This window comes from Corvus hawaiiensis, chromosome 26, assembly GCF_020740725.1.
Source record: "Corvus hawaiiensis isolate bCorHaw1 chromosome 26, bCorHaw1.pri.cur, whole genome shotgun sequence".
In the NCBI taxonomy this organism is placed as follows: Eukaryota; Metazoa; Chordata; class Aves; order Passeriformes; family Corvidae; genus Corvus; species Corvus hawaiiensis.
Genome location: NC_063238.1, coordinates 11,686,163 through 11,709,372, shown reverse-complemented (window position 1 = coordinate 11,709,372; position 23,210 = coordinate 11,686,163). Strand labels below are relative to the sequence as shown.

The 23,210-nt window shown below is 39.1% G+C and overlaps 1 protein-coding gene and 1 long non-coding RNA gene across 10 annotated transcripts in view; one reads left to right on the top strand and one right to left on the bottom strand.

The window, feature by feature from the left end:
* Window positions 1–23,210, top strand: part of EYA1 (EYA transcriptional coactivator and phosphatase 1) — a 162,621-nt gene that overhangs the window by 64,475 nt on the left and 74,936 nt on the right. For 3 of the 9 annotated variants that reach the window (XM_048287012.1, XM_048287013.1, XM_048287011.1), the window contains exons 3-5: window positions 9,541–9,590; window positions 11,018–11,145; window positions 12,946–13,008. In XM_048287012.1, the coding sequence (XP_048142969.1) occupies window positions 9,541–9,590; window positions 11,018–11,145; window positions 12,946–13,008 (241 nt within the window). Of the gene's footprint in view, window positions 1–2,310; window positions 2,473–4,046; window positions 4,082–9,540; window positions 9,591–11,017; window positions 11,146–12,945; window positions 13,009–19,094; window positions 19,166–23,210 lie in introns of those variants that run through there. The other 6 variants (XM_048287016.1, XM_048287015.1, XM_048287014.1 and 3 more) reach the window with 4 other exon arrangements.
* LOC125317266 lies at window positions 4,698–9,239 on the bottom strand. The gene is made up of 2 exons (XR_007199987.1): window positions 9,209–9,239; window positions 4,698–5,485 (listed from the first exon to the last, which is right to left on the bottom strand). It is a non-coding gene; the product is annotated as an uncharacterized LOC125317266 (long non-coding RNA).

The following is a 23,210-nucleotide window of genomic DNA, read 5'->3' as shown; positions in this document are numbered from 1 at the left end:
CCTGGGGCCAGCAGTTCATACGTGTTTTGGCTAAGGACAATGGTTAACAGCACATACCTTTTCTTATAACACATTACACACAGACTTTAATTCAATTTTAATTTTGTCCAACACATCTTGGAAGAATATAATTAATTTTTTCTTCTTAGTCACACTGATAGTTTTTGGACAGAACACTTAAAATGGTTGATTTCTGTCACTTTTATTGTTTGTGTTTACCAAGGTCTTTCTACTTTTGCTCACATGAGTAGCATGAGACAATGCGGGCTCCTGTCAAATGCTGCAAACTTCTGTTCCAGCCAGGGATGTCTCTAGGCAACAGCTGCTATGTGTAAGATAAAACTTGTATGGAGGCATAGGAGGGATATTGCTGCTTCTGAGGGTTCTGACGTTGCACTGCAGTTGTTATGGGAAGAGCCAGGCAGTGGCTTTCAGGAGCAATGGGATGCATCTTTTGCTTTAATGAAGTGTGGTCTTCCTAGGCCTATTTCTGATGCTAAATATTTCAGTAGTATTTCCTACTTGGAGACAAACATACGAACATCCCGCTGTTCCATATCCATCTTACATCTAATTTTTCTTAATTACCAGAACATCTGTAATCGTGGCACCTAAGCGCCCAGTAAATGTTGTGTTCCAGATGGACCCATTTTACTTGTGCTAAAACAAGTGTGTGACACTGCATATGAAGTTAAAACCATATTGCATGAGTAATGGTTGTAATAATATACCTGATAGCTTGTTGTTTGATATTATGTAATAGGCCTGGTCCTTTACTTCTTAGGACTCTTGAGATGCCAGCTGCATTAATGGGAATGCAGAATCAGGGCAAATTTAGGCATGATGTAAAAATCTACAAATCCCACTGAAATCTCTGTTCCAAACCCAGTGTTAGTGCAATTGTGGTTTGAAAATGGTGTTGGGTGCCAGTGACCAACAACCCACCCTGCACTGATTTGGTATGCAGTTACTGGGAAGAACAAACCCCAAAAGATAAGTAAACAAACCCCTTTCAAGTAGGTTTCAAATCGGTGCGGTGCTCAGCTGTCATAATTAGATTACCTATTGAAATAAAAAGAACTGCACTCACTTAAACCAAATGAGGATCTGGTCCAGAGTATCAGCTGTAGGACAAGTTCATAGGTTAGACCCTATTGTGGGGTAATGATATACACTAATCTGAAGTCCAATCTTCAGACATCAGATAAAGAACTTTAAGGCACTGTTTAATGGCTGTATAAACACAGAGGACCCTCCTTTATCTCATAGCCCCCATCTAGATCATTTATATGGCTTCAGTTCCCATACTGTCTACATGCCATACTACAGAAGAGATTAAAAATTCAAAGCTGATTCTTTTCTTGCAATGCATCGTCAACACCCTTTTTCTGATCGTCTTAGCCTCTGTGTAATTTATCCCATGTTTATCGTCACATCAAGCTCTGTACGTGTGTGTGGGGATCTGTCTTACTTTAATTAAATACAGAGACTGGGCACACTCCTGAAGTTATTACTTAGATAAAACTCCCAATAGGGACTACAAACTAGCCAACAATAAACCTGTTTCACTGACCTTTACATTTAAAATACTAAAATGTATTCATATATTTGCGCTATTTCAACAATGGAATGAAATAGATTTGTGCAAAAATTTACATGCATCATTGAAGTCACAGTCTTTTTTTTAAAATAATTTTTTTATTTCCATAGCATCATTTAAGTTTTGCTATTTTTGAGAAAGGTTTTTGGGTTACATTTTCCAGTGTTACCTCACAACAACAATATGATATTTTTTGAGTTTTTCTTCTAGAAAAAAATTAGTTTCTGCTTCATTAAAGTGTGTGCCTGATATTTTTCATTTAATAGATATCCTACAGTCAGTGAAGCAAGACGTGTGTTTTTATATTGGACTGGGTAGGACTTTCAAAAAATGGTCTTATTAACACTGGTAAAGAATTCAGCGGTAAGCATTTTCCAGAAGATCATGGCTGTTCCAAAAAAGCATACAGTTCAGAATGATTGCATAGCCTTGTGTTTCAGGGTTTCAGTGATTTTTACCTGACGAAACTGTGTGACTCCATAATAAGTAATTTGTATTTCTTTCACAGTTTAATATAGAGCATGGTAAATAGTTTTCTTGGCATGAGATGTGGTTTGTGACTCTGAAGAAGTGATGGGATTGTGTTTGTGCTGGCTACGCAGACGGGCCCAATCGAAAGCTGCTTATTTTGACCTGGGTTCCCATATATGGTGTGTGACTGTCCCGAGATCCCTTTTCTCCGCTAAACAAAATGAAATCCTAGGTGCCTTTTCAGCTCGAGGTTGACTTGTAGCTTTGCAAACCGATCTGCTTTCCTGAAGTATTCCCAATGTACTTGCTACAAAATAATGTCTCACTTACTGGGATGTAGTAGCCAGAAGATATTTCTCCTCTAGAAGTATTGCTTTCATTCACAGATTAGTTAATTGAAGGTAAGGATATATTAGCAGTGAATAACCGCAGGTTTTTGTAAAGAGTAAAAAAGTTCTGTTTCAATCTGTTTATACAGTATAAAGTTGGGGGGGTGTTGATTTTTGGTTTTGGTTTGGTTTGGTTTATTTAGATTTAGTACTTTAGACCTGGCGTGGTATTAAGACTTCTTTTTTGGTACTACAAGTCGTTATGCTGTTTTCCTCATCATATTTGGATTATGTGTACTGAAAAAAAGCATAGAAAAATTAGTGTTACATGTAGTGAAACATACTGTCTGCAAAGTGGAAATGCTCCGGAGAATGCTGGTCAAATTTAGTTACCATGTATGTTACAATGTTTTTTAACATAATGTATATATTTTTAAAAGAGTTGTTGGGTTTTTTTTTTCATTGTGAGCAACTAAAAGTTCTGTAATAGAAAAGCATCATAAACCCATTTCAGTTTAATGGCTTACTAATTAAATTACTTAATTACTTATTGATTGGTAAAAGCTAAGCTTTAGAGTTACTGTTACTTAATGCACAAATTTAACTCTGTGCATCCATCTCTCTCTTCTTTGGAAACATTTATAAAGTCTGTGGAAGCAGCCTTTACACAGTTTTAAATTTTAAAACTTAAGTAAGTGATTAGTAATAATTAAAATACGAATTTGACTATATTTACAATTGGTTTTAGGCGTACAGATATTTAATGGTTTACGTGGTTTAAACCATTTTAAAAGTTCCAGATATTTTATTTAATAAATACCCTTAAATTGGAGAAGGCTAGCTTAAATAGTTTTAGCAGACCCTTTCTTTACAAGGTTGCAAGAATCTCAGATATTTGAGAACAAATCTGTTACATATCCAATCAAAACGGCATGTCCGGGCGTGCATGCTGGTTGTATGCTTAAGAGCCTCTATGAGTATCCCTATTTAGCTTCTCTCATTGATATAATGTTGGTGTAATTCCAGTTATTCTATTAGGACGGCTTTAGATTAAACCCAGTTTATAAGAGGGGATGCATCTACGCACAATTCAACTTTCTAAATGAGGAGGGACCCGAGGGATTTTCAGGAGTTTTTCTGGGGTGAGGCTGAGGAAGGTGCAAGGAAGGGGGGCCCTGTCGGCCGGGCAGGGGGCGGAGGGGGCGGCCGGGGGCCAGGGGCGCGCAGTTTCCGCGGCGGAGCGCGTTTCACCCGTGCAGAAAGGTTGACTTCAGACCGCGCAAGCCTCACTGCAGTTGTTGCTTTTAAACCAGTAGGGTCGGGACAAGAGAATAGCTGCGGTTTGCATTACAAAAACAAAACCCAAAGGGGAAGGAAAAAAAAAAAAAGAGGAGAGACAAAAAAAAAAAAAAAAAAAAAAAAAAAAAAAAAAAAAAAAAAGGCGAAGGGGAGTGAGGAGGAAAGCGGGCGCGGGAGCGGCAGCGTGCCCCCAGGCACTGCCTGGGCAGACACACAAGGCTGAGCAAACAGACGGCGGGGCTGCAGGCAGCCTCCCTCGGCCGCGCTTTGTCTGCCCGGCCCCGGCCCGGCCCGGCCCGGCCCCGGGGCGCTCCGGCCCCGCCGCGCCATGGGAGGCGCCGCCGCCGCCGCGCTCTGAGCCCGCGGAGCTGCGCCCCGCACCGTGAGTACCCGGGGCGCGGGCACCGGCAGCGGCGGCGGGACGGGCAGGGCGGGAGCGCCGCGCCGGGGACAGGGGGCGGCCGCGGCAGCCCGGGGGAGCGCGGGGTCCCGCGGCGGCGGGGCCGGGATGCGCGCAGGGGCAGGGGCGCTTTCCGCGCTTTCTGCCGCTCCGGAGGAGAGCAGCGCTCAGTTATAAATCATTGGGTGCAGCGGCTAATTCTGGCCGTAGTTCAGGCTGGGGTTTGTAGGCTTCCCACAAAACAGATGTTAGGAGGTTCTGTTTATTGTGATCGGCCAGGTTTGGGGATTCTCCTGTTTGATTTCCTCGCGTGCTAATGGTTCGGCAGATAGGAGTTACGTGATGGTGAGATGTTAAATGGGGGGTGGAAATAGGCACGTACGGTACGAAATCAGCAGACCTTGTTGAAAGAGACATGAGAGCGTGAGAAAAATAATAAAAAAATAGGGAGGAAGAATGCCTGACAGAGATTTTGACAGTACTTTCTGAAGCAGGAAATCCTTTTGCTTAATATGTTTAAATTTTCCAAACACCAAGCAAAACATGCAGATCCCCACAGGAGAACTTTTCAAGATGACAGAATAAACATCTACACAACTGAAATATTTGACTTTTATTGACATTTTGGGTGGCTTATTTAGAACGGTGATCTTAGAACGAGGAAGTTAAAGACCTTCTGAAGTCTCATTAAATTTACATCTTGCTTTTAAGCAGCCAAAACCCACCAAACATTCTCTCGGTGTTTCAAACACCAAGAGGAAGGACTGCCCTTTACAGTGCAAGATTGATTCTGGAAAAGTAAAGGTGCATTTAAAAATGTTTCTTTGAAGGTTGTTGGGAGTTGGTGTGTTCTTTTCTTTCTTCTGTAAGCAAACATTTAAAACTGAGGTAAGCGGAAGAGATATAAGCTGTCCGGGAAAAAAAAGGGTAGTGTGTTTCATGTAGTTTGTTTAAATTTAGAAGTGAGCACCAAGGGAAATTTGGAATAAGAAGTGGAGATGTGGTGTAATGTATCACTGGAAGTTTTTAACATTAGATACGACATATAAAGATTATTTTATTTTCCATCCCATACTGAGATGGTTCGCAAAGCATCTGCCAGAACACAGACTACTGGTTTGAGGTGTAAAATAAATCAGTAGTATATATGCAGATATGGGTCTTTAAAAGTACGTATACGTGTGAGTACACATTACAGAATTTTAGGTATATAATCACATAGGCACACAGCGTTTTCATGTTGCTCACAAACCCATGACATGCAGTTTTTAGCCAAGCACCTCACTGCTGTCAGAGTTTTCCCAAGGCCTGGAAGGGTCTGGAAATGAGCAGCCATCCCCTCTCAGCACTTCTGCACAGTGACAGACGGCTTGAGTCACGCTTCAGCTTAGGAGAAAAAAAGAATGAGTAATCATTTTGCTTGAATTGCAATAAGTATGAAATATTTCTCAGGAGCCAAAAAGAATCTTGGAAAAGCAGAAAGACATTCTTAAATGGCTGGTCATAATAGAAGCATTGTCACGTTGTAGTACTTCCTTCTTAAAGGGAAGAAAGTGTTGGGATTTGAAAACATTTCATTCATGAGTGTATGAAATGAGCACGCAGGATAGCACTTTTAGAAGAATTTAAACTAGTAATTAAAAATTAAAAAGCTGCAATTACCTGCTTTTGCTTTAATAAGTACAATTTGTCTTTGATGAGAATATCTAGTGAAAAAGCCCTACCTCTTCCCTTAGAGCCCAGAGATATATGATTATTGGAAGAATGAAAGTATTACCAAGTTTCCTGGGTTGCCAGCAAGGTGCCTTTCTGCAGCCAATTTGCATTTTAGTTTTGTAGCATTTTGGCTGTTGAAGCCCATATGTGTCGTGCTTTTAGGGAGGCAAAGAGTGCTGTTAGGGAAAAGTCCCTTTCTCTCCCTCCCTCCACCCCTTCCTAAAAATGACAGATTTTTTTTTTCTTAAGAAGGAACACCCTCATTTGAAAACTGCCATTGTCTTTGGAATTTTCTTCTTTAAAGTAGAGCTGTATTTTAAGAGAAAACGCGTGTGCTGGCTATAGTTTTCTGGGTTAAATTCTTATTTTCACTTCGAAAATTTCTTTTCAGCTGGAAAAATGTTTTAAATTATAGCCATTAAAAAAATTGCTTCTAGCAAGCAAAAATACTGTGGAAAACCTGTAATTTAGACAAGTACCTAGGTTTTATTTGCTATGTGCTGCTGAAATTTAGAATCCCTTCCCATTTACAGTTTACTTTTCACAGAACATTATTAACTTTTTGGCTTCATACATGATCTTCTGTCAGATGCTTTTGATTTGTAATTTAGCAAAGTATAATAAACAGTGCAAAAGTCATGAATTTTCCTCTGCATCCTGAGCTCTGTGGTAGGGAAAATGTGATAAAATGTGTACCTTAAGTCTTGTTTGATGATCTCTCAAAGCAAGTTTGCCTTCTGGAAATAATTTCTGGGGTTGAAGAGCATGGTATTAACAGATTTAATGTGGCTATTCAATGGATTGGTGGAGTACTATGTGAGGTTTAACAAAATGAGAGAGACAAATTGAACATCAACAAAACCTACATCTGTGAAGAATTATAAATTTAATTAGAAAAAAAGGCAAACTTAAAAGACCTCATTAACTAATCAGAATTTGATGTTACTGATTTAAGATTCTTAAATGGATGAATTTTAAGTAGCTTTGCTATCATTGTCCTTTTTTTCTCGCCATGTAGTACATAGTGCCCAATCTGCAATCTGTGTTAAGGAGAAAGGTGTAAGAAAGACTTACAACAATCAAATTATACACAGTAATGTTAATAATAAAGGTATTAAGAAGAACGTGTATGCCATTTGGCATATAAGGTATTTTTAGTTTAAGGTTTAAGCAGAGTAGTGAGTATGAAGGGAGTGTGACAGCTCTTTTTTTTTTTTTTAATGTGACCCATTTCTGTCCAGTTAAGGCCAAGCATTTGGGTTTTTTCCCCCACCTTTTATTTGATATGTGAGTTATGTTGCCAAACTTCAATTATCCAGAAACCTGTTGACAAAATGGGAATATATGAGAGAAAGCACAAGCACACACCACCCAGAAATGTTTTTATTCTATGAACTAACTGGTCGTCATAAGTGTGGTTCCTTACTACGTTGTAATTTTGTACTGCACATAAAAAACTGAAAGCATGTGAAGTGTAGCATTTTGTAAACTGTAACTAATTTCACTCACATCTGTGTCTAATTGTTGTCTGCATTCGCATTCTTGAGAGTAGATTTATTTTTCCTGGACCACTCTGTGGATTCAGCTGACCAGCCTAAGTGAGGATTAGTTGTTTTAAAGTTATTTTGATTAAAGAGTCATTTTTAAATTTGGTAACGTGCAACACATGGTTTAAATAATCCTTAAGACACAAAGGAATATATCTAAAGTACATCTAATGAAAATGAAAATTGTGGATATGAACTTTCACAAATCATGGAGTGTTGGAGGACATTTAAGGTACATTCTTAATTCACTTTGAATGAGCTGGTTATTCCTGTCCCATGAATACATAAATGAGATCTTTCTCACTATGCGCATACATGAACATGTATATATGCATATATTGTATATATTTTCAAATGTACAGAAGTTACTATTTTTGTAAAAATTGGGTACTTAAAATAGTGATGATTACATGGGTTTTTTATTTCAATCAAGTATTAATAATTCTGTAGAGCATGTTGGAAAATATCAGTTAATTAAAGCATCCATTTGAAAAAGGAAGTTTTTTCTATTATAAAAGATATGTTTTAAAAGATCCTGTGCAAGAGGGAGTGAAGATAGCTCTGTAGGCAAACTTAGTTCTCACCTATAATTTTTTCCAGGTGTTTAAAAGTAACAGCAGCAGCATATCCTAAGGCACTCTGCAGCAGTTTCTGGGGTAAAGAACTGAGGGGGAAAAAAAACTTAAACCAAAATGCCCAGCTTTGACTGTATGTCCTAGTCTAGTTTGATTTGGCATGCAACGATGTATTGAAAAGCGTGTTATGCAGTACTTTAAGTACCCAGTTATAAAAAGATTGATGTTTTTCAGCATGCATTATGGCATGCTTCTTGACATCATTTGTAATGTTCTTCATTGCCTGACTGCCCCTAGCAGTTGTTTACTCTTGCTAGTTGTAATTCTGTCTGTGATTAAAAATAACAAAAAACCCACCCTACAGACACATAAATAGGATTTGCTTGGATGATTTTTATGGCACTTAAAATGCCTCATCTCCCTTGTCTTTGCTCTGTGATCATTTAAGAGATGTCAGTTCAGGTTGAATGGAAACGCACAAGAAGGATCCTCACTGCAGACATTAAGAGGGATATATACCTTGCCCAGAGAAGCTTTTGTGTGCTTTTAATCTACCAGTGTCTAGCAGTGTATTTCCACCTGAATTTTTTCACTTGATGACAATTGTTACAGGCTAGAGTTTGTTAGTAAAGCAACAGTGTTTTTCTGATGGAATATGAGAACTATTACTCACCTGAATTATAAAAAGAATCATTTTATTAAACTAAAAAATTATTGGTGGGCTTCCCAGTGCAACCAGATTCCTTTTCTTCATGAGTGACCTCAAAGATAAATGCTACAACTTCCTCCCATTTATTCAGCCAGAAGTGTCCTTTTAAGTCATTTTATCAGAAATCTCATTAGCAACTGGAATTTTTACGAGTCAGACTATGCAATAACGTGTGGAGTTTTTATTTTAATTTGACCTGGCTGGAGATGGTCTTCTTTTAGAGATGGTTCTGTAAGGCTGTTGGCTATATAGTGAAGGTCTTTATCATAGGGAGACTTGTCCCTTGTTATTCTTTGCCCCTACCCACCCCCCCCCAAAAAAATAACATCAGCATCTCCAGCTTGCCTTTGGGGTGAGCCTGACTTGTGGGTTCCCTTCCCAGTCACAGACGAAGGATGGTGAAGAGCAAAGGAAGAGGGAAACCAGTATGATGAGGGCAAGAATCTGTCGGGACTGAAGGGGAAAGGAGGGGTGAGAAGAGGCCAGAGGAGTGGAGGATGCTGAGGGGCCGGGGGCTGGAGCAGCCCGTGCTGCCCTTGGCGGGGCGGCGCGGCGGGGTTACCTTTGCGGGGTGCAGGCAGAGCCGAGCCGAGCCGAGCCGTGCCGTGGGAGGAGTGAGCCCCTCTGCAGCTGTCACGGGCCCCTGATGAATCACTATCCCGTCACTTGGCTGCCGTCCCCTGGCGCGGGGAGGAGGGAGAGAGACCTGCCGGGGAAACAACAGTTGAGCCTTCAATTTAAAGACAATATGCCTTTCACGGGCACCGCACCCTCCTCCTCTCCCTTTGGATTTAAAGGACAGAATTGTCATCCGCAGTGATATCCTTTCTTTAAATTAAGGCCTCATAGTAAAGCGGAGTAATAGAAGCTTCTGTTTGTTTCCCTGGTTTACAGGTGCAGAAGTCCCAAACCAGTTCAGATGTTGCTGTTTCCTCAAGCTGCAGGTAAGGATTTGACTGAAAATTGCTAATTTCTGGCAAGTCTTTAATTGTTGGGGATTTTTTTTTAGCTTCAAGTGATAAGTAAAATATTTATTCTTGTTTCCCTCATTAAGCAGATGAGTAAATGCTGGAGTGTAGCTTTTACATGCGTGCAACCAAGTCTGTAAACCATGAGGATGTAACTTTTTCACTAAATTGTTTGAGTTTATATTTGATTCTGGCATTTCAAACTCAGTGCAGTATCATCTTCTTTTTTGTGTAGATTGTTTTAGGTAAAGAAATACTAAATAAAGGGTTTATGTTTAGAACCTTTAGAACTGATAAAATTTCAGTTAAAATATGAAAGCTTCTTACCTGAAATGACACTTAGGCTTAAGGATATTTATACCATTACTGCAGGAGTAATTTTATGTATCATTTTAATAGTCTTTAAAAGAGCCTAAACATTTCTTTTAAACTGAAAAATTACTGGTTCAAATGCCTTGGAGGCGCAGTAACCTATGAAGTTTCTACTGGGAGCAATTACTTAGAATGAGTACATCAAATAACAATATTAAAAGTTTTAGGTATAAAGGAACGGAAGGATAGGGCACTTCAGTCATAAGCCCCGCCATCAGCCAAGGGATATGTCATGGTGGTGATGGCTGTTGGCCTTTTAATGTAAGGCTACTGAAAGCACAAATCTGAAATATTCAGCTGCTTTTGTGCTGCTTAAACATTTAATTTTTGCTTTATCGGAATTGCTCTTTTCTCATGTTGACTAAGCGACAGCTGCTGAGGTGCAGCAGAGCGCTGGGGCACACTAACGCCCGTATGGATTCACTGTATGTCTGTCATATCCCTTTTCAATTGGGCACGCTTTATGTAATCCACAAAGCAAACAAGTGAGCAGACATAATAATGTTTTAATGCTGCATTTGTTTCAAAGGAAACAGAGGAACAATTAAGTAGTTTGCCAGAGTAAACACATACATCAGGAATATCTCATTCCCTGTCAGTAGATGATAGGTTTCCGCAATTGCTTCAAGTGTTTTATTTGGTTTGGAGGCCCATTATATTGCCACTGAGTGGTAAATCTTGAAAAAGCAGAGTGTTAATTTGTTGTTAAGAGAATATATGTCTTCATATATTGGTGATTCTGTCTTTGTATGTAGTTTAAAAATACACGATTAAATAAATTTTCTAAGTATAGTACTTGGAATCTAAATTTTATTTCGTTACAAGCTGCAAAAATAATTACAGTAGCTGGCCAGTCATGTGTGGGGCTACAACATGAGTTAAGCACTGGAAAAGATCAAGTTGGGAGAAGTAGCTAATTTTTTCTAAGTGTTTCTGGGATGTTGATGAATAGCAGTCTGCATCTCATAAAGGCAGTTCCTCTGTAATTATGTTGACTTATGTCACTAAAACTAGTTGCATCTTGTTTGCAGGTCTATGGAAATGCAGGATCTAGCTAGCCCACATAGACGACTAAGTGGTAGTAGTGAATCCCCCAGTGGTCCAAAACTTGATAACTCCCATATAAATAATAATTCCATGACACCCAATGGCACAGAAGGTGAGCCAGTCTTTTTCTTTTAGTGTTTCATAATTTGTTTTTTCTCCTTGTCGCTTTGGTGTTCTTGCAGTCAGCAAGCCATATAATGTCTTACTATTTTAAGTGTTCCGTGTTTATTCATATGGTACATAAAGGCAATGTTCAATGTTTATCAGTAGTTACTATTATCAAGTTTCAGCAATAGCTTTCATTACAAGTTTATGTTTCTTTCATGGAGTTTGAATGGACTGAGCAGGTAGTATGTGCAGAGCTTAAATTTTAAAAAAAGTCAAAAACCTGAAAAGTCTAATGATGAGAGAAAAAAAGTAGGTGTTTACAATTGCCACAGTACAAAATGCAATTTTCCAGTCTTTTTTACTAGTTTGGTATTTCTTTAGGTTCTCACTTTTTGCAAGCTCCTAAGGCTATGAGAATTTTGTCAAGTAGGCTAATAAAACTGAGTGCTGAAAGTTCCTCAGGCTAGCTTGCTGCTCTGATGGAGTGGCCAAAATTCAAACAGGTGTAGTAATTCAATGGGGTAAACTGATACCTATTTCTGAAGAAGCAGTCAGGCAGTTGATAAGTTATGTTTGTTCTCAGTAGAATACTAACAACAGAACAACCTAACAGCTTTGCCAGTAATATAATACATCTATAATACATATAATAATACATATAATGAAACACAGAAGGGTTTATACAACAAGCAGCAAAAAATGCTCTTTCCTGAAGCATTTCTGTGGCAATAGTGAGAAAGATCGTACGTGACATTTGGCTGGCCGTGTGAACAGACACTTAATGCATTACTAGAAAAGGGAGTCATGCAGCTTCAGTATTGCTCTTCAGTATAAACATATAGGTAAACAGCTACAACCCTTGTAGCAAAGATATGCCTTTTTTTTCCTAAAAACTGGGTCATAGTAGGGCCGTCAGACTCTTTAGGATTATGGACATGCATTGCCTTTTTCCAGGAAAGGCACATGTCAATCAAACAGATGTTGTCCCTCCCTCAATTCCCCAAACATCTCTGTTATTCATTCTAATTGGAGTCCTTGGTAGTGGGGACGGTTTATGGGTTATCAGATTAACAGGAATTTGTGCCAGACTTGTGTGTAATTTACTTTTTGCTATTGCTATGAAAGTGTTGCTGCAATCAAATATTAAGCCATTTGAAAAAAAAAATAGCTCTTTAAAGAATAAATAAAGTGCTTACTCTGTTCATGTATTTTAAGCAGAAAAAAATTGTATGTCCATAAATGAGTCTTCTTCCTTTAAAATACACAAATATGTTATTATATTTTTATATCATATTACCAGGTATATACCACTTCTGGTACAGGATAAAATTGCCCTTTCAAATTAAAATTCCTCTAGCTCACAGAAGCCTTTGTTGTAAACTTCGTGAGCTTTTCTACCTTCTATATAACTTGAAGGTTCTTTTGTAGCACAAAAAACAGGGGGTGTTCCTTGAAACACTGAAAGATGTTCATCATCTGACTTGACTTTTTGTTCAGCATGTAATGCTGTGTGCACTCTAAGAAATTCTTAATATTACTTTGTCAGGAAATAAGGTATATATTGTATCTATCTATTAATGCACTGACCTCAGGTAGAAAATAATTTTGGAAATAATATCCCAACTTCTAGGTAGGTATCGGAGTTTATCAAAGAAAGTCAATTAAACCATGGTAACTTATTTATCTGACACTAGAATTTTACAGTTTTGGAGTAAATTCTACCCAGAAAGCTCTAACTTGCAATACATGTTTGCCTCCTGAGACAAAGCCAAACAGTTTTCTTTTGTTTGCCCTTTTCCCTCAGGTGACATGACCCTCCTCAGCACTGCAGACTGGTTGCTCAGCCCTAGCACACAGAGCCCCGCAGGTTTGGGTGCTGCAGTGGGCGCAGCAGGCGTGGGCACTCAGCATGCGATTTCAGATTTGCTCCAAAAGTGTCCCAAGCGATAGCTTGTGCTTGCTGGTTCTGCTCTAAGCTTTCTAATTTGAAAATTCCTGTCTCTGATTGCTCTTAAGTGACAAAGAAAGAAAAGTTTTTCAAAGAAACTAGTAGAATAATTTATTTCTGAATGAGATGTGTGCCAAGAGAGAAAATTTGTGAGTGAAGCAGATGTCTAAGAATCTGAAGGTGGAATTTTTACTGCTAATCTCTTTTATCTTGAGAAAATGTTTTGTTAGGCTCCTTGAGCTGCTAAAGAGACTTAAGAAAAAGTGGAGTGAATGAAGCAAAAGTTTCCTATTTTTTAAATGAAGGATGAAGTAAAATTATTTTTTGTGGGATCCTTGAAGCAGAATCCTGCTGAGACACAAGTTTGATTGTAAGGATGCGGTTGTAAGGGCTCGCCGAACACCTCTTCTTAGATGCTGCAATGTGGTTTGCCTGCTTGTTGCACATGGAGTGGAGATGTGTGTTGCTGGAGCTTCACGTGTCAAATATAATATGTGAGACCAGCTTCCAGTCTACCATGCACACATTCTCACTAATGTGAAAGAGCCCTCCTTCTCTAGCATAAGGGATCTTCATGTGACTGAGAAGCAGGGCCTCTAGGTATTTGCATGTTATAAATATCTTGTAAAGATATGTTAAATTTTATTTGACTGTGGGTGTGATTTTGACAGGTTTCCATACCCTGAAGCACAGGATATGTTCACTAGATGAGGGGAGGGGAAGAAAAAAGAAGAAGCAGAAAAAATACCCATCCGAAAGTGAAATGGCTCCATTTCAAACAAATGTTCATTAATTCCTCTAAGGCACATTTTCAGACTTGTCTTCTATTGATGTTTTTCTGCAAGAGGATGTGGTTGGAAGATAGCTCACATTGTTAGCTAATATTTTTAGCTTCACATTTAGCTGTAAATTTTCAAAGCACTGAATGGGGATTTAGTTGTGCAATTGAGTCTGAATTTAATCTCTACATGCAGCTTATAAATAATAACTCTTTGTGTGCTTAATTTCACTTTGATAGAGCAAAATTCTTCTCCTGGCCAGGCAGTATGGTCTTCATTGATGGTGAAGTAACGAGGAAATTATAGACCTTGACCAGACAGAAATTTCCCAGGATCAAATGCAGAGGAGTAACACTAAAATGTCTGGCTAAAGGCATTCAGAAAAATCGGTCCTAGTATGCCAAGATGGTGCTGATTATATAAATACTACGGTATTTGAGGTTTCCATGTTCTCCTTAAGTGTATTTCCACAACATACCCTCTATTGTAGAAAAGAGCAGATACTGGACATCATAAAAATTATGGCTCTCTATGACTTGCCTAAGAAAATCTCTTAAAAAAAATATTGGAGTAGGGATCAAAATATTCATAGTTGTGCCTTATCTCTAATCTTCCTTTGTCAGTGAATTGCCATGGTGGTTTGATACTGAAGGAGTTAAAGGAACAATAACAACAGAAGCTCATAAAATTGCCATTCATTAAGTTTTATCAGACAGCTGGTGGCTATTCCAACACCAGTGCCCACTTTGGTAGATACCCTTTAGAGGGAAAAGGCCATGAGTAATCAGTAAATTTGAAAGGAGTAGGAAATCTGTTTTCCATAGCAGACAACTCCATCCAGTTTCTGCCTATGGTGATCTTTACTTTTATCTAAAGAATGTAAATCAAATCTGATGGATGGCATAGAGTGAGAAACAGAAGCCTGCAGCCCATCGTGATGATGTTGTATGAAACTGGAATGGAACAGAATGGATGAAGACTGGGCAAAGGAGCTGTGATTTTCTGAGCAACTACTTAATTCATTTAAGGAGTACAGGCCTGCTACTGCCCTTTTATTTGAGCCTTCAAGAGGGAAGGAGGGAAGGCATTGTCATATCAAGTGGGAAGGGAAAATGGATAACAAATTGAAGATCAGATTTTCAAAGATACATAGGAAGGGAGGCTTCAAAGGGAGTTGGACATCAAAATTCCTTTGAAAAAAAATGATTCTCACTCTTTGAGTAGCTGCTGCAACATGAGAATGAGATCTCACACAAAGGCAGTCAAAGCTCTCCGCTACGAGACTATCTGATGTGTGGCCATTAGAAAGGTTAAGTCTGGTGAACATAAATCCATCTTCAGGGTTTCAAAAGGCAGCACTGTGTGGTATGTTTGCTGTCAAGTTGCAGTATTACAGAATGGAGAAAAAATTATTTTCAGTATTTCCTAAAGTAATGGGGAGTAAGATGTTGAAATCCATAGAGAGGGTAGAGCTGGTTGTTATGGCAAGTGATGTAGATTTCTCTAAATAAATTATATTTCTATAAATTATATTTCTTGTAATTCTAGCAATATTTTGTAGCACTCAAAATAGTATTTTAGTATTGCAATTAAGCAATTCATATTGGCAAGGAATGTTTTTTAATTTATTCCTATGTTTTTATATTTTTCATATTTTTCTATGCTTTGGGGTACAAAGTTGTGGTAGGCGATGGTAATCAGACAAAATGATGCTTTTTTTGTTGATGGTTGGATTCTGGTACCTTTTAATTACTCATTTCTGGAGTTCCTGCTAATTATGTATGCTGAAGTTTCTATACTTTTGTCTGCAGTAAGAAGCTTGATGGTATGAAACTTGTAATTGATACCTCCATATTTAGACATCCTGAAATAATAGCATACTAAAGGTAGATGTAATGTTTGCCTTTAAGTAGGGTATTAGCAGAAAAAGCTGTGGATTCCTTACTCATCCCAGAAGAGTGCAAGAGAACAGTTGTTTGGCCATAGGCAAAAATTGCAGAGGTCCTGGGCTCCCAAAAGCAAGCTGGCAGTCTGTAGAGGCTAGTATGAGTCTTCAACTTGATGTCACTTCTGAAGGACAAAAATGAGATACAGCAGGTTTATGTGAAGGAAAGGGGCTGGCTTGGACTGTCCTTTCTTCCCTCCTCTCCACCTTTTTCTCCTTGCTGTATGACATTGGCTTCCTTCCAGACTCTTTGTCTTACCTGTGCTTTTATTCTCCTGCTTCCCCAAGCGTCTTTCTGTCTGTTCTGAGCATATGTAGCATAATGCTCTATTATTCCTCTTTCATAGGTACTTGGCTAGTGAGATGACTTGTCCACTTCTCTGCTGACTCAGTTGAGCAACTCCTTTTGCAAGGTCTTGGGGAGGAGACTGGCTAATAAATATTTATGTACTTACTGTCTTTTCTTTTTGTATGTATTTATATCCATTTTTGAAAGATTCTCTATTTTGGTTTCCTCCATAAGTATTTCCTGAAAGAAAGGACCTCATTTATGTGATAAGTTAATAGCAATACTGGTTCCCACAGGCATTTGAGGGAGACAAAACACTCCAAATGGCAAATTACTTTACAAAAAAAAAAGGAACATCTTGGAATTATTTTAATATAATTTATTTTTGCAAGCTTCTCATATAGATGTTCACAGCACACGCTGTTTCAGATTGTGGATGAAGTCTGGTGGTGTGAGAGCACCCTCTGAGTGTGTCTGAGGGTCCCACAGCTCCACGTGCACAGTGGTTGTGCACAGGCTGTGGGATTTCAAGGAACTGTGAGGATGTCCACTAGTTTACTGAAAACTGTAGGCACAACACATCATTCTAGGTGTGGTGTCTTTCCAGTGGGACCAGCCTGTTATGCACGTGTACAATTGTGTGATTCCAAACACAAACGTCATATGAAATGTCATATGCCATATGCCTGGCCAGTAATACAAATGAGAAGGAAATCCAGCCCCAGCTGTCACTGTGCACCTGCAGAAACTCCAAGGAACAGAAGTAGAACATCTTAGTCAAAGATCACACCTTAGTAGGGTGGTGTTTGAAGAGCCTTAGCAACTTCAGACTTGTGACTTGATGATTTAGCATTTGCATTTGCATCTTATAATCTTCTGATGGGTTTTGCTTGTCCTAAGTAGACAAGCATGAAACTTGGTTACACTTCGGGGTTAGCCATGTCATCTGACCCTGGTCAGTGAGTGAAGTACCCATGCTTCCAGGTTTGATGAAACAAGCTAGGGAATTTGCTGCTGCTGGAGCTGGCTGGAGGGGAATGGAAGCTAGCACTATCCCTCTTTGTCCAGGTGAATTTAAGTCTGTCAGTCCTGGAGTTCAGACCCCGGCCAAGTTATTTCCCATTAATGGAAAGTCTCACCTGCTTTGTCATTGTGCTTCTGTCTTCATGAGTTAGTCTTGGGTCTTGTACACCTAAATGTCAGAGCAGGCTTGACTTCTACATGCTGCTCTCTTGCTCCCTTGAAGAAGTCCATGTTCCCAGAAGGCTGTGAAGAAAACCTTCTTTGCCATTAATGGCTGGGTCTGTGATGTTTTTTGGTCATTCTGTCTGGCTTTGGTTAAAGAATATGAAGACTGCTTGGGAATGCTGCAAACTGTTAAACATGCATGGTCAGACTCCCAGTTAAAAAGAGGAAAAGAAAAAAAGGAAATAGAATAGTCCATGACACCTCTAAAAGGATTGGTTTTGGATATATGCTGCCTCCATTTTCAGAGCAGAGACACAAACATTTGGTATAATTGGACATGTGAGTGTGAAGGGGTAAGAACCTTAGCTTGATTCAGATGCTCTCATCTCCTAACTGCAGTGAATGAGACTGTTTTAACCCATGACTGTACCTGTCAAAAAAAATCCAAGTTGAATCTTGCTTAGCAGCTACAAATACTGTCCAACCTTGTCTCTATACAGATGTTTTTGAATTTTCTTTCTGATTTTGCACTGTAGCTGTGACACCATTTCTTTGTAAATTTAAGGTTTTTACTGCTAGGTGAGCAGGTACAAGGATGTTAAAGGTGTTTCACCTGAAATGGATAACATAAGAGCAAGATGAGGGTCATGGGGGTGTATGTGGTGAAACCTAAGTGTTAGCCACAGCCCAAATACTGGAGAAGTTTTGAAGCCTCTTACATCAGAGGAGGGGAAAGCAGGGAACAGTCTGGGCTTGAACTAGAATGTGCTGCTTTGAGCAGGGACTTTCTTTGAAAACCATACAAAAATTTAGGCTGGAAATTACCTTCTGGTAGTTTCCAGACAATGAGATTCAGGAAGAGTTCTCTGCTTTGAGAAGCAGTAGCAAGTAAGTTTATCAGGCTTCATGGTCAGAAGCTGATGATTTGATAATCTGTGATGGGAAGAGACAATAATATCCTGGATAGGAATTAGTACAACCGAGTAACCTGTAACCTTTTTATAATTGCAAGGTTCTTCACTACAGTTTGAATAAAATAATGGAAAACTATCAGCTTAGAGGTTCAAGATAGAATTTTCATCTTGTTGTTAGTGACAACTATCTTTAAGCTTCCAGGTGAACTCTGAGCTTCTAGTGAGTACAGAAAGAGGATGGTGTCAAGCAAAACAGTATGTGAAGAGCAACTGATACATAAAATACTTAATCAAGATTTACATGGTGTTTAGCTAGTACTATTATTTGAAGATCAGACAAGGCAAAATAGGGCAAGAGATTATGTTTTTATGTATGTCTGTAAACAAACTAACCACTACACTTTGTTGAGTCTCTTTGTAGCCCATGAATACTGAGAGCTGTCAGCCAGGAATAATTTCATTTTGCCCACTCATTCATTTTACCCACTTATTTGTATAATACAAAGAGCATAATATTATAGTGTTAATTCAATCTTAAAACTGCACAATTAAAACCAATTCAATTAGTCAGGCATGTTTGCAATATTTCTATTCTGATTTAGTGTATATGGCATAGCTGTTAACAAAGATGAGTTCAGTAGAGCAAGCCTTATATGTATTTAATGTAATAAAAGCAATTTTTAAAAGATATTTTAAAACCTTATTTTTTCATGCTTGAAGGTGCAATCTTTATGAGGTATTTCTACAATTTCTGTGTTAGGAGTAGCCAAATATTAGATCTTTAAATCCATATTTAAAATAGCCAGCATCTCATTCCTCGTAACACCCTTTACTGATATATATACCAGGAACTGCATGACAAGCTGTGAACTCAGAAAGTTGTTACTTGGCCAATGAACCACATGAACTTGTGGGTTCTGGTCTGAAGTTCTCTCTCTCAGTGGAGTTCAGAAACTGCCATGTAAGTAATTTTTTAACCACGTTTTGCTATACAGCTGACAAAACAGGGCACATTGCACTTGCAATCTCTAAGTTCCTTTAGAAGAAAAATCTTGACAATCAATATAACATTAGCTCAGCAATTGTGATATCTCTGAATTTTTGTGCTTTTTTCTCCAAGCTAGCATTTGTGCTATTATCTGCTACTCCTATTTTTTTCTATTGCTCTGTATGTTGTTTTCTTACGCAGTTTCTTTTTAAATCTTTTTAGATTCTCACAAATGACTAGAAACAAAAAATAAGGAGGAAAAATATCTCTTTGTTAGATTTAGTTTCTTAAGCTCCTTGGTATATAAATCAAATCTAAATCACTGGTTCTAAATAAACACTGAATTTTTGCAGAAGATAAGGCAGTCTTCTTCTTGAACTTCTTATTGATAATCTGTTTTATTACATGAGTGGTTTGGGTGGCCCTAAAGCTTGGTAGTACATTGCTAAATCAGAGTCTGTCTCTAGACTTCAAGTCTGATGATTCTGCACCTCTGTAAAGGTCAGTTTTGATAAAGGAGCAGCAGAAATGGGAACTTTCCTGTGTTGCTTTCCATGGTCTCTGCCACAACTGAGCATGGTGTTGTTGGCTGTTACTGGCAAGCTTGCAATGTGTGCTGTCTAGATGTGGCAATATTCCCACTCCTTTCTCAGTGTCATCTTGTGAAAGCTTAGGACATATTGCAGAAATGTTAATTGTCATGGAAAATGTGAAGAGCTGGAATCCAGAGCACCCATAGGCAGCATGTGGCAGGGTGAGATCTGTGCCCGACCAAAGCCTGGCTTCCTTGGACAGCTCCATATGTCTCTCATCATAGACATGGATGACTCATGTGCTGCTGGGACAGACTGTGAGACTTGTATCCTTAGGCAGTCCCTTTGCAGTTCTCTTTCCCCATGATCCTGGGATGAAATATGCTCCCTTGCAGGTCAGTTTTTGCCTCGGACAAACAAGAGACCTTCCTTTAAAGTAAGAATACATGTAAATGTTTCCAGCAGCTAAACCCATGGCTATTCTCAGTTTATTTCTTTGAATAGCGAGATTTCATCCTCTTAAATGTGCTTAGGCTGATAGAAGGAAATACACAGATAGAAGGACATTTTCAGGCATTTTGATTAAAGTGCTTGGGGAATGGAGAGTTTTTCAGGACCTCTTCACCTTTATTAAATTCCCAACTGTCTGTGACACAAAGGTTCATTAAGGTTATGGTTGTTTCTAAAGGCAGCATGATAAAGCACGTTTATTATCACCCAAGTCATGGGTATCCAGATTAGGAATAATGGGAACATCCTTTGTTATATCCTGTTTTTCTTGTATTCAGGAGATAAAACAGCTGAGAGAGAAGACAAATTTTTTATGAAAAATTGTTGAGCTCCTCAATCATCAACTGGAATTCATTCCCATCAAAAAGGCACTGCATTGTATTTCATGTTTTCCTGATCTTCAAAAGTAGTATGTCTAGTAAACAGCATTCAGTTTTAAACTAAGTTGCACAGAAATATTGCTCATTAGCTACAGAGACAGAAATTCCATTTTGATGATGTTTTTTCTGAAAATGATATCTTGAACAAGGATTCAGAGAGGTGCTCAGAGGCCCATTCAACCGTGGAACATTTCCAGTGATGGGGCAGCCAGAGCTCCTCTGGGCAACTTGTTCCTGTGCCTTACTGCCCTCAGAGTAAAGAATTTCTTCCTGATATCTAATCTAAACCTACTCTCTTCCCTTTGGATCCATTGTCCCTTTTCCTGTCACTACATGTTCTTGTAAAAGGTCCTTCTCCATCTTTCTTATGGGCTCCCTTCAGGTACTGGAAAGCCACAACTAGGTCATCCCAAAACCTTTTCTATCAATCCGAAATCCCTTAGCCTTTCCTTGCAGGGGAGGTGCTCCACTCCTCTAATCATCTTGGTGTCCCTCTCTGGACTTGTTCCAACAGGTTGATGTCCTTCCTGTGCTGGATGCAGTACTCCCAGTTGTGTCTCAAAGAGCAGAGCAGGGGGAAGAATCCCCTCCCTTGCCCTGCTGGCCACGCTGCTTTTGATGCAGCCCAGGATACAGCTGGGCTTTCTGGGCTGCAAATGGACATTGCCAGCTCTCATGTAACCTCTCATCCACCAGAAATCCCAAGTCCTTTTCAGAAGGGCTGCTTTTTATCTAGAACAAATGATGGATGCTATGCTTTTCTATATTGTGTGAACCCTAGCATAGTCTTCAGACTGCTAATTTGCAGTGATCCAAAAATGAGGAATAAGGCATATTGTTTCTCCAATAGAGAAAAGGAAGAGTTTGGAGAAAGCACATACTGAAAGCTTCCACCCTTTACTCCAAGTTAGGTTGATCTGTCTTATCTTCCTCTCTTTTCCCCCACCACAGATACCAGCTATAGAGGAAAGCATCTTTCATTGTTATTCCCAAAAGTATAATTGCATTATGGAAATTAAATTCAGAAGACTTGCAAATTCTGGGGGAACTCAGAGTAGTCTATGAGAGAAGAATGAGTCTGACTGTAAAATGTAGCTGTGATAACCTTCTAAGAAAAAGCAGAAGATAATGTAGATGCTATAATTTTTCATATCTAGACTGACAAACTGTAGAACATGCTGTGAAAGTCTGGTAGTTTCTGAAAAAATACTTGTGATAGACACTTTGCAATAAGTATTTCGTTGTATCTGTGTGTTAGACTTTCAGTATTTAGTCATTAAATGGATGGTGAATAACTTACATGCCATGGTTTTAATACCTTTGTATTAGAGTTATGGTTCAGATCATGAATGCACTTTTGAAGTGAACCTCGTGGCCACCTTTTCTTACCACATTAATTCCCCTTAGGGAGTCTCTTGGACTTCACTTGTTTCAAAAAAGCTTTGCAGAAGTACAGCTAATGTTCTCAAGCTGAATAACCCCTCTCAAAAATACCTAACCTCTGGACACTGGACCCTCTGCACCAGCCATTTCATTTCATGAAACTTTCCTAAATGGACTGCACTGCTTGTAAAAGATGATACAGCAGTTTTGTGTGCAGCTAAGCATTGACCTCCCAAGTTATCAGACAAAAATCCTGCATGAGAGTCAAAAGAAAATAATGGATGATTAGTAAAATCTTGGGAGATTTCTTACAAATCCCATGGAGGAGGCGTGTTGAAGGCAATAGACATGCAGAAATAAGAATTTGGATTGGCAATGAAAGGAAAGGTCTTCAGTGAAAAGAGGGAAGTCTCTCTGCCTCACCTTTTCCAAAGTTGGTACCAAAAGGTTCCTGCTAATGATGGTTGTAATTCCTGAATAGACACGTATAGACAAACATACAGGCACTCACGTATGCATGTGTGGTGACACTGAGGCTTTACATGTCAAATGTGGTGCAGTTTACCTTGGCTTTCTCAGTTTGGCTCCCAGCAGTGTTAGAGAACTGCCTCACTAAAAGGTCAGGTATGCACCAGCGCTGGCGCGTGGGCAGCGGCGTCTCTGTGTGTGTCAACCAGGGCAAAAGGGGGGATGTTGATAGTAAGACCAGCTCTGTTGTTTTCTGAAACATCATCCTCAGTTGCTTTTGGCATGCTGTAGCCCCAAAAGCCAGGTGTGTAAAAATGGATTTTAGGGATTGCCATGATGTTCTGCTAACTCTCTGGGAGTAGCTATTGGTGCCTGTTTTACATCCATGCCAGGTCAGCCCCATCCTTGCTCTTTGGATCAGGATATTCTCCTGATCCAAACATTACAGAGTTTGCACTGGACTGACATAAAGGAAAATTGTTTATTTACTTGAGGATTTATTAAAAGGCATTAATTGATTATTAATTATGAATCAGCATGAGCCAGGAGATAATCTCTTGGTGTCTTTCTTTTCTACTCTCAGATAGCCGTGTTATGTTGTGCGTGCAGGGGGTATAAAATGTTTTAAAGCATTCTTTGAAGTATATGGTGAGACTGTGTTCCCCTTGTTTTATTCAGGGTTGTTGTGTATAAAGTTGGTTTTCATTTTGAGAGAAGAAATCCACCTTGAGGAAAGTGTTTTAC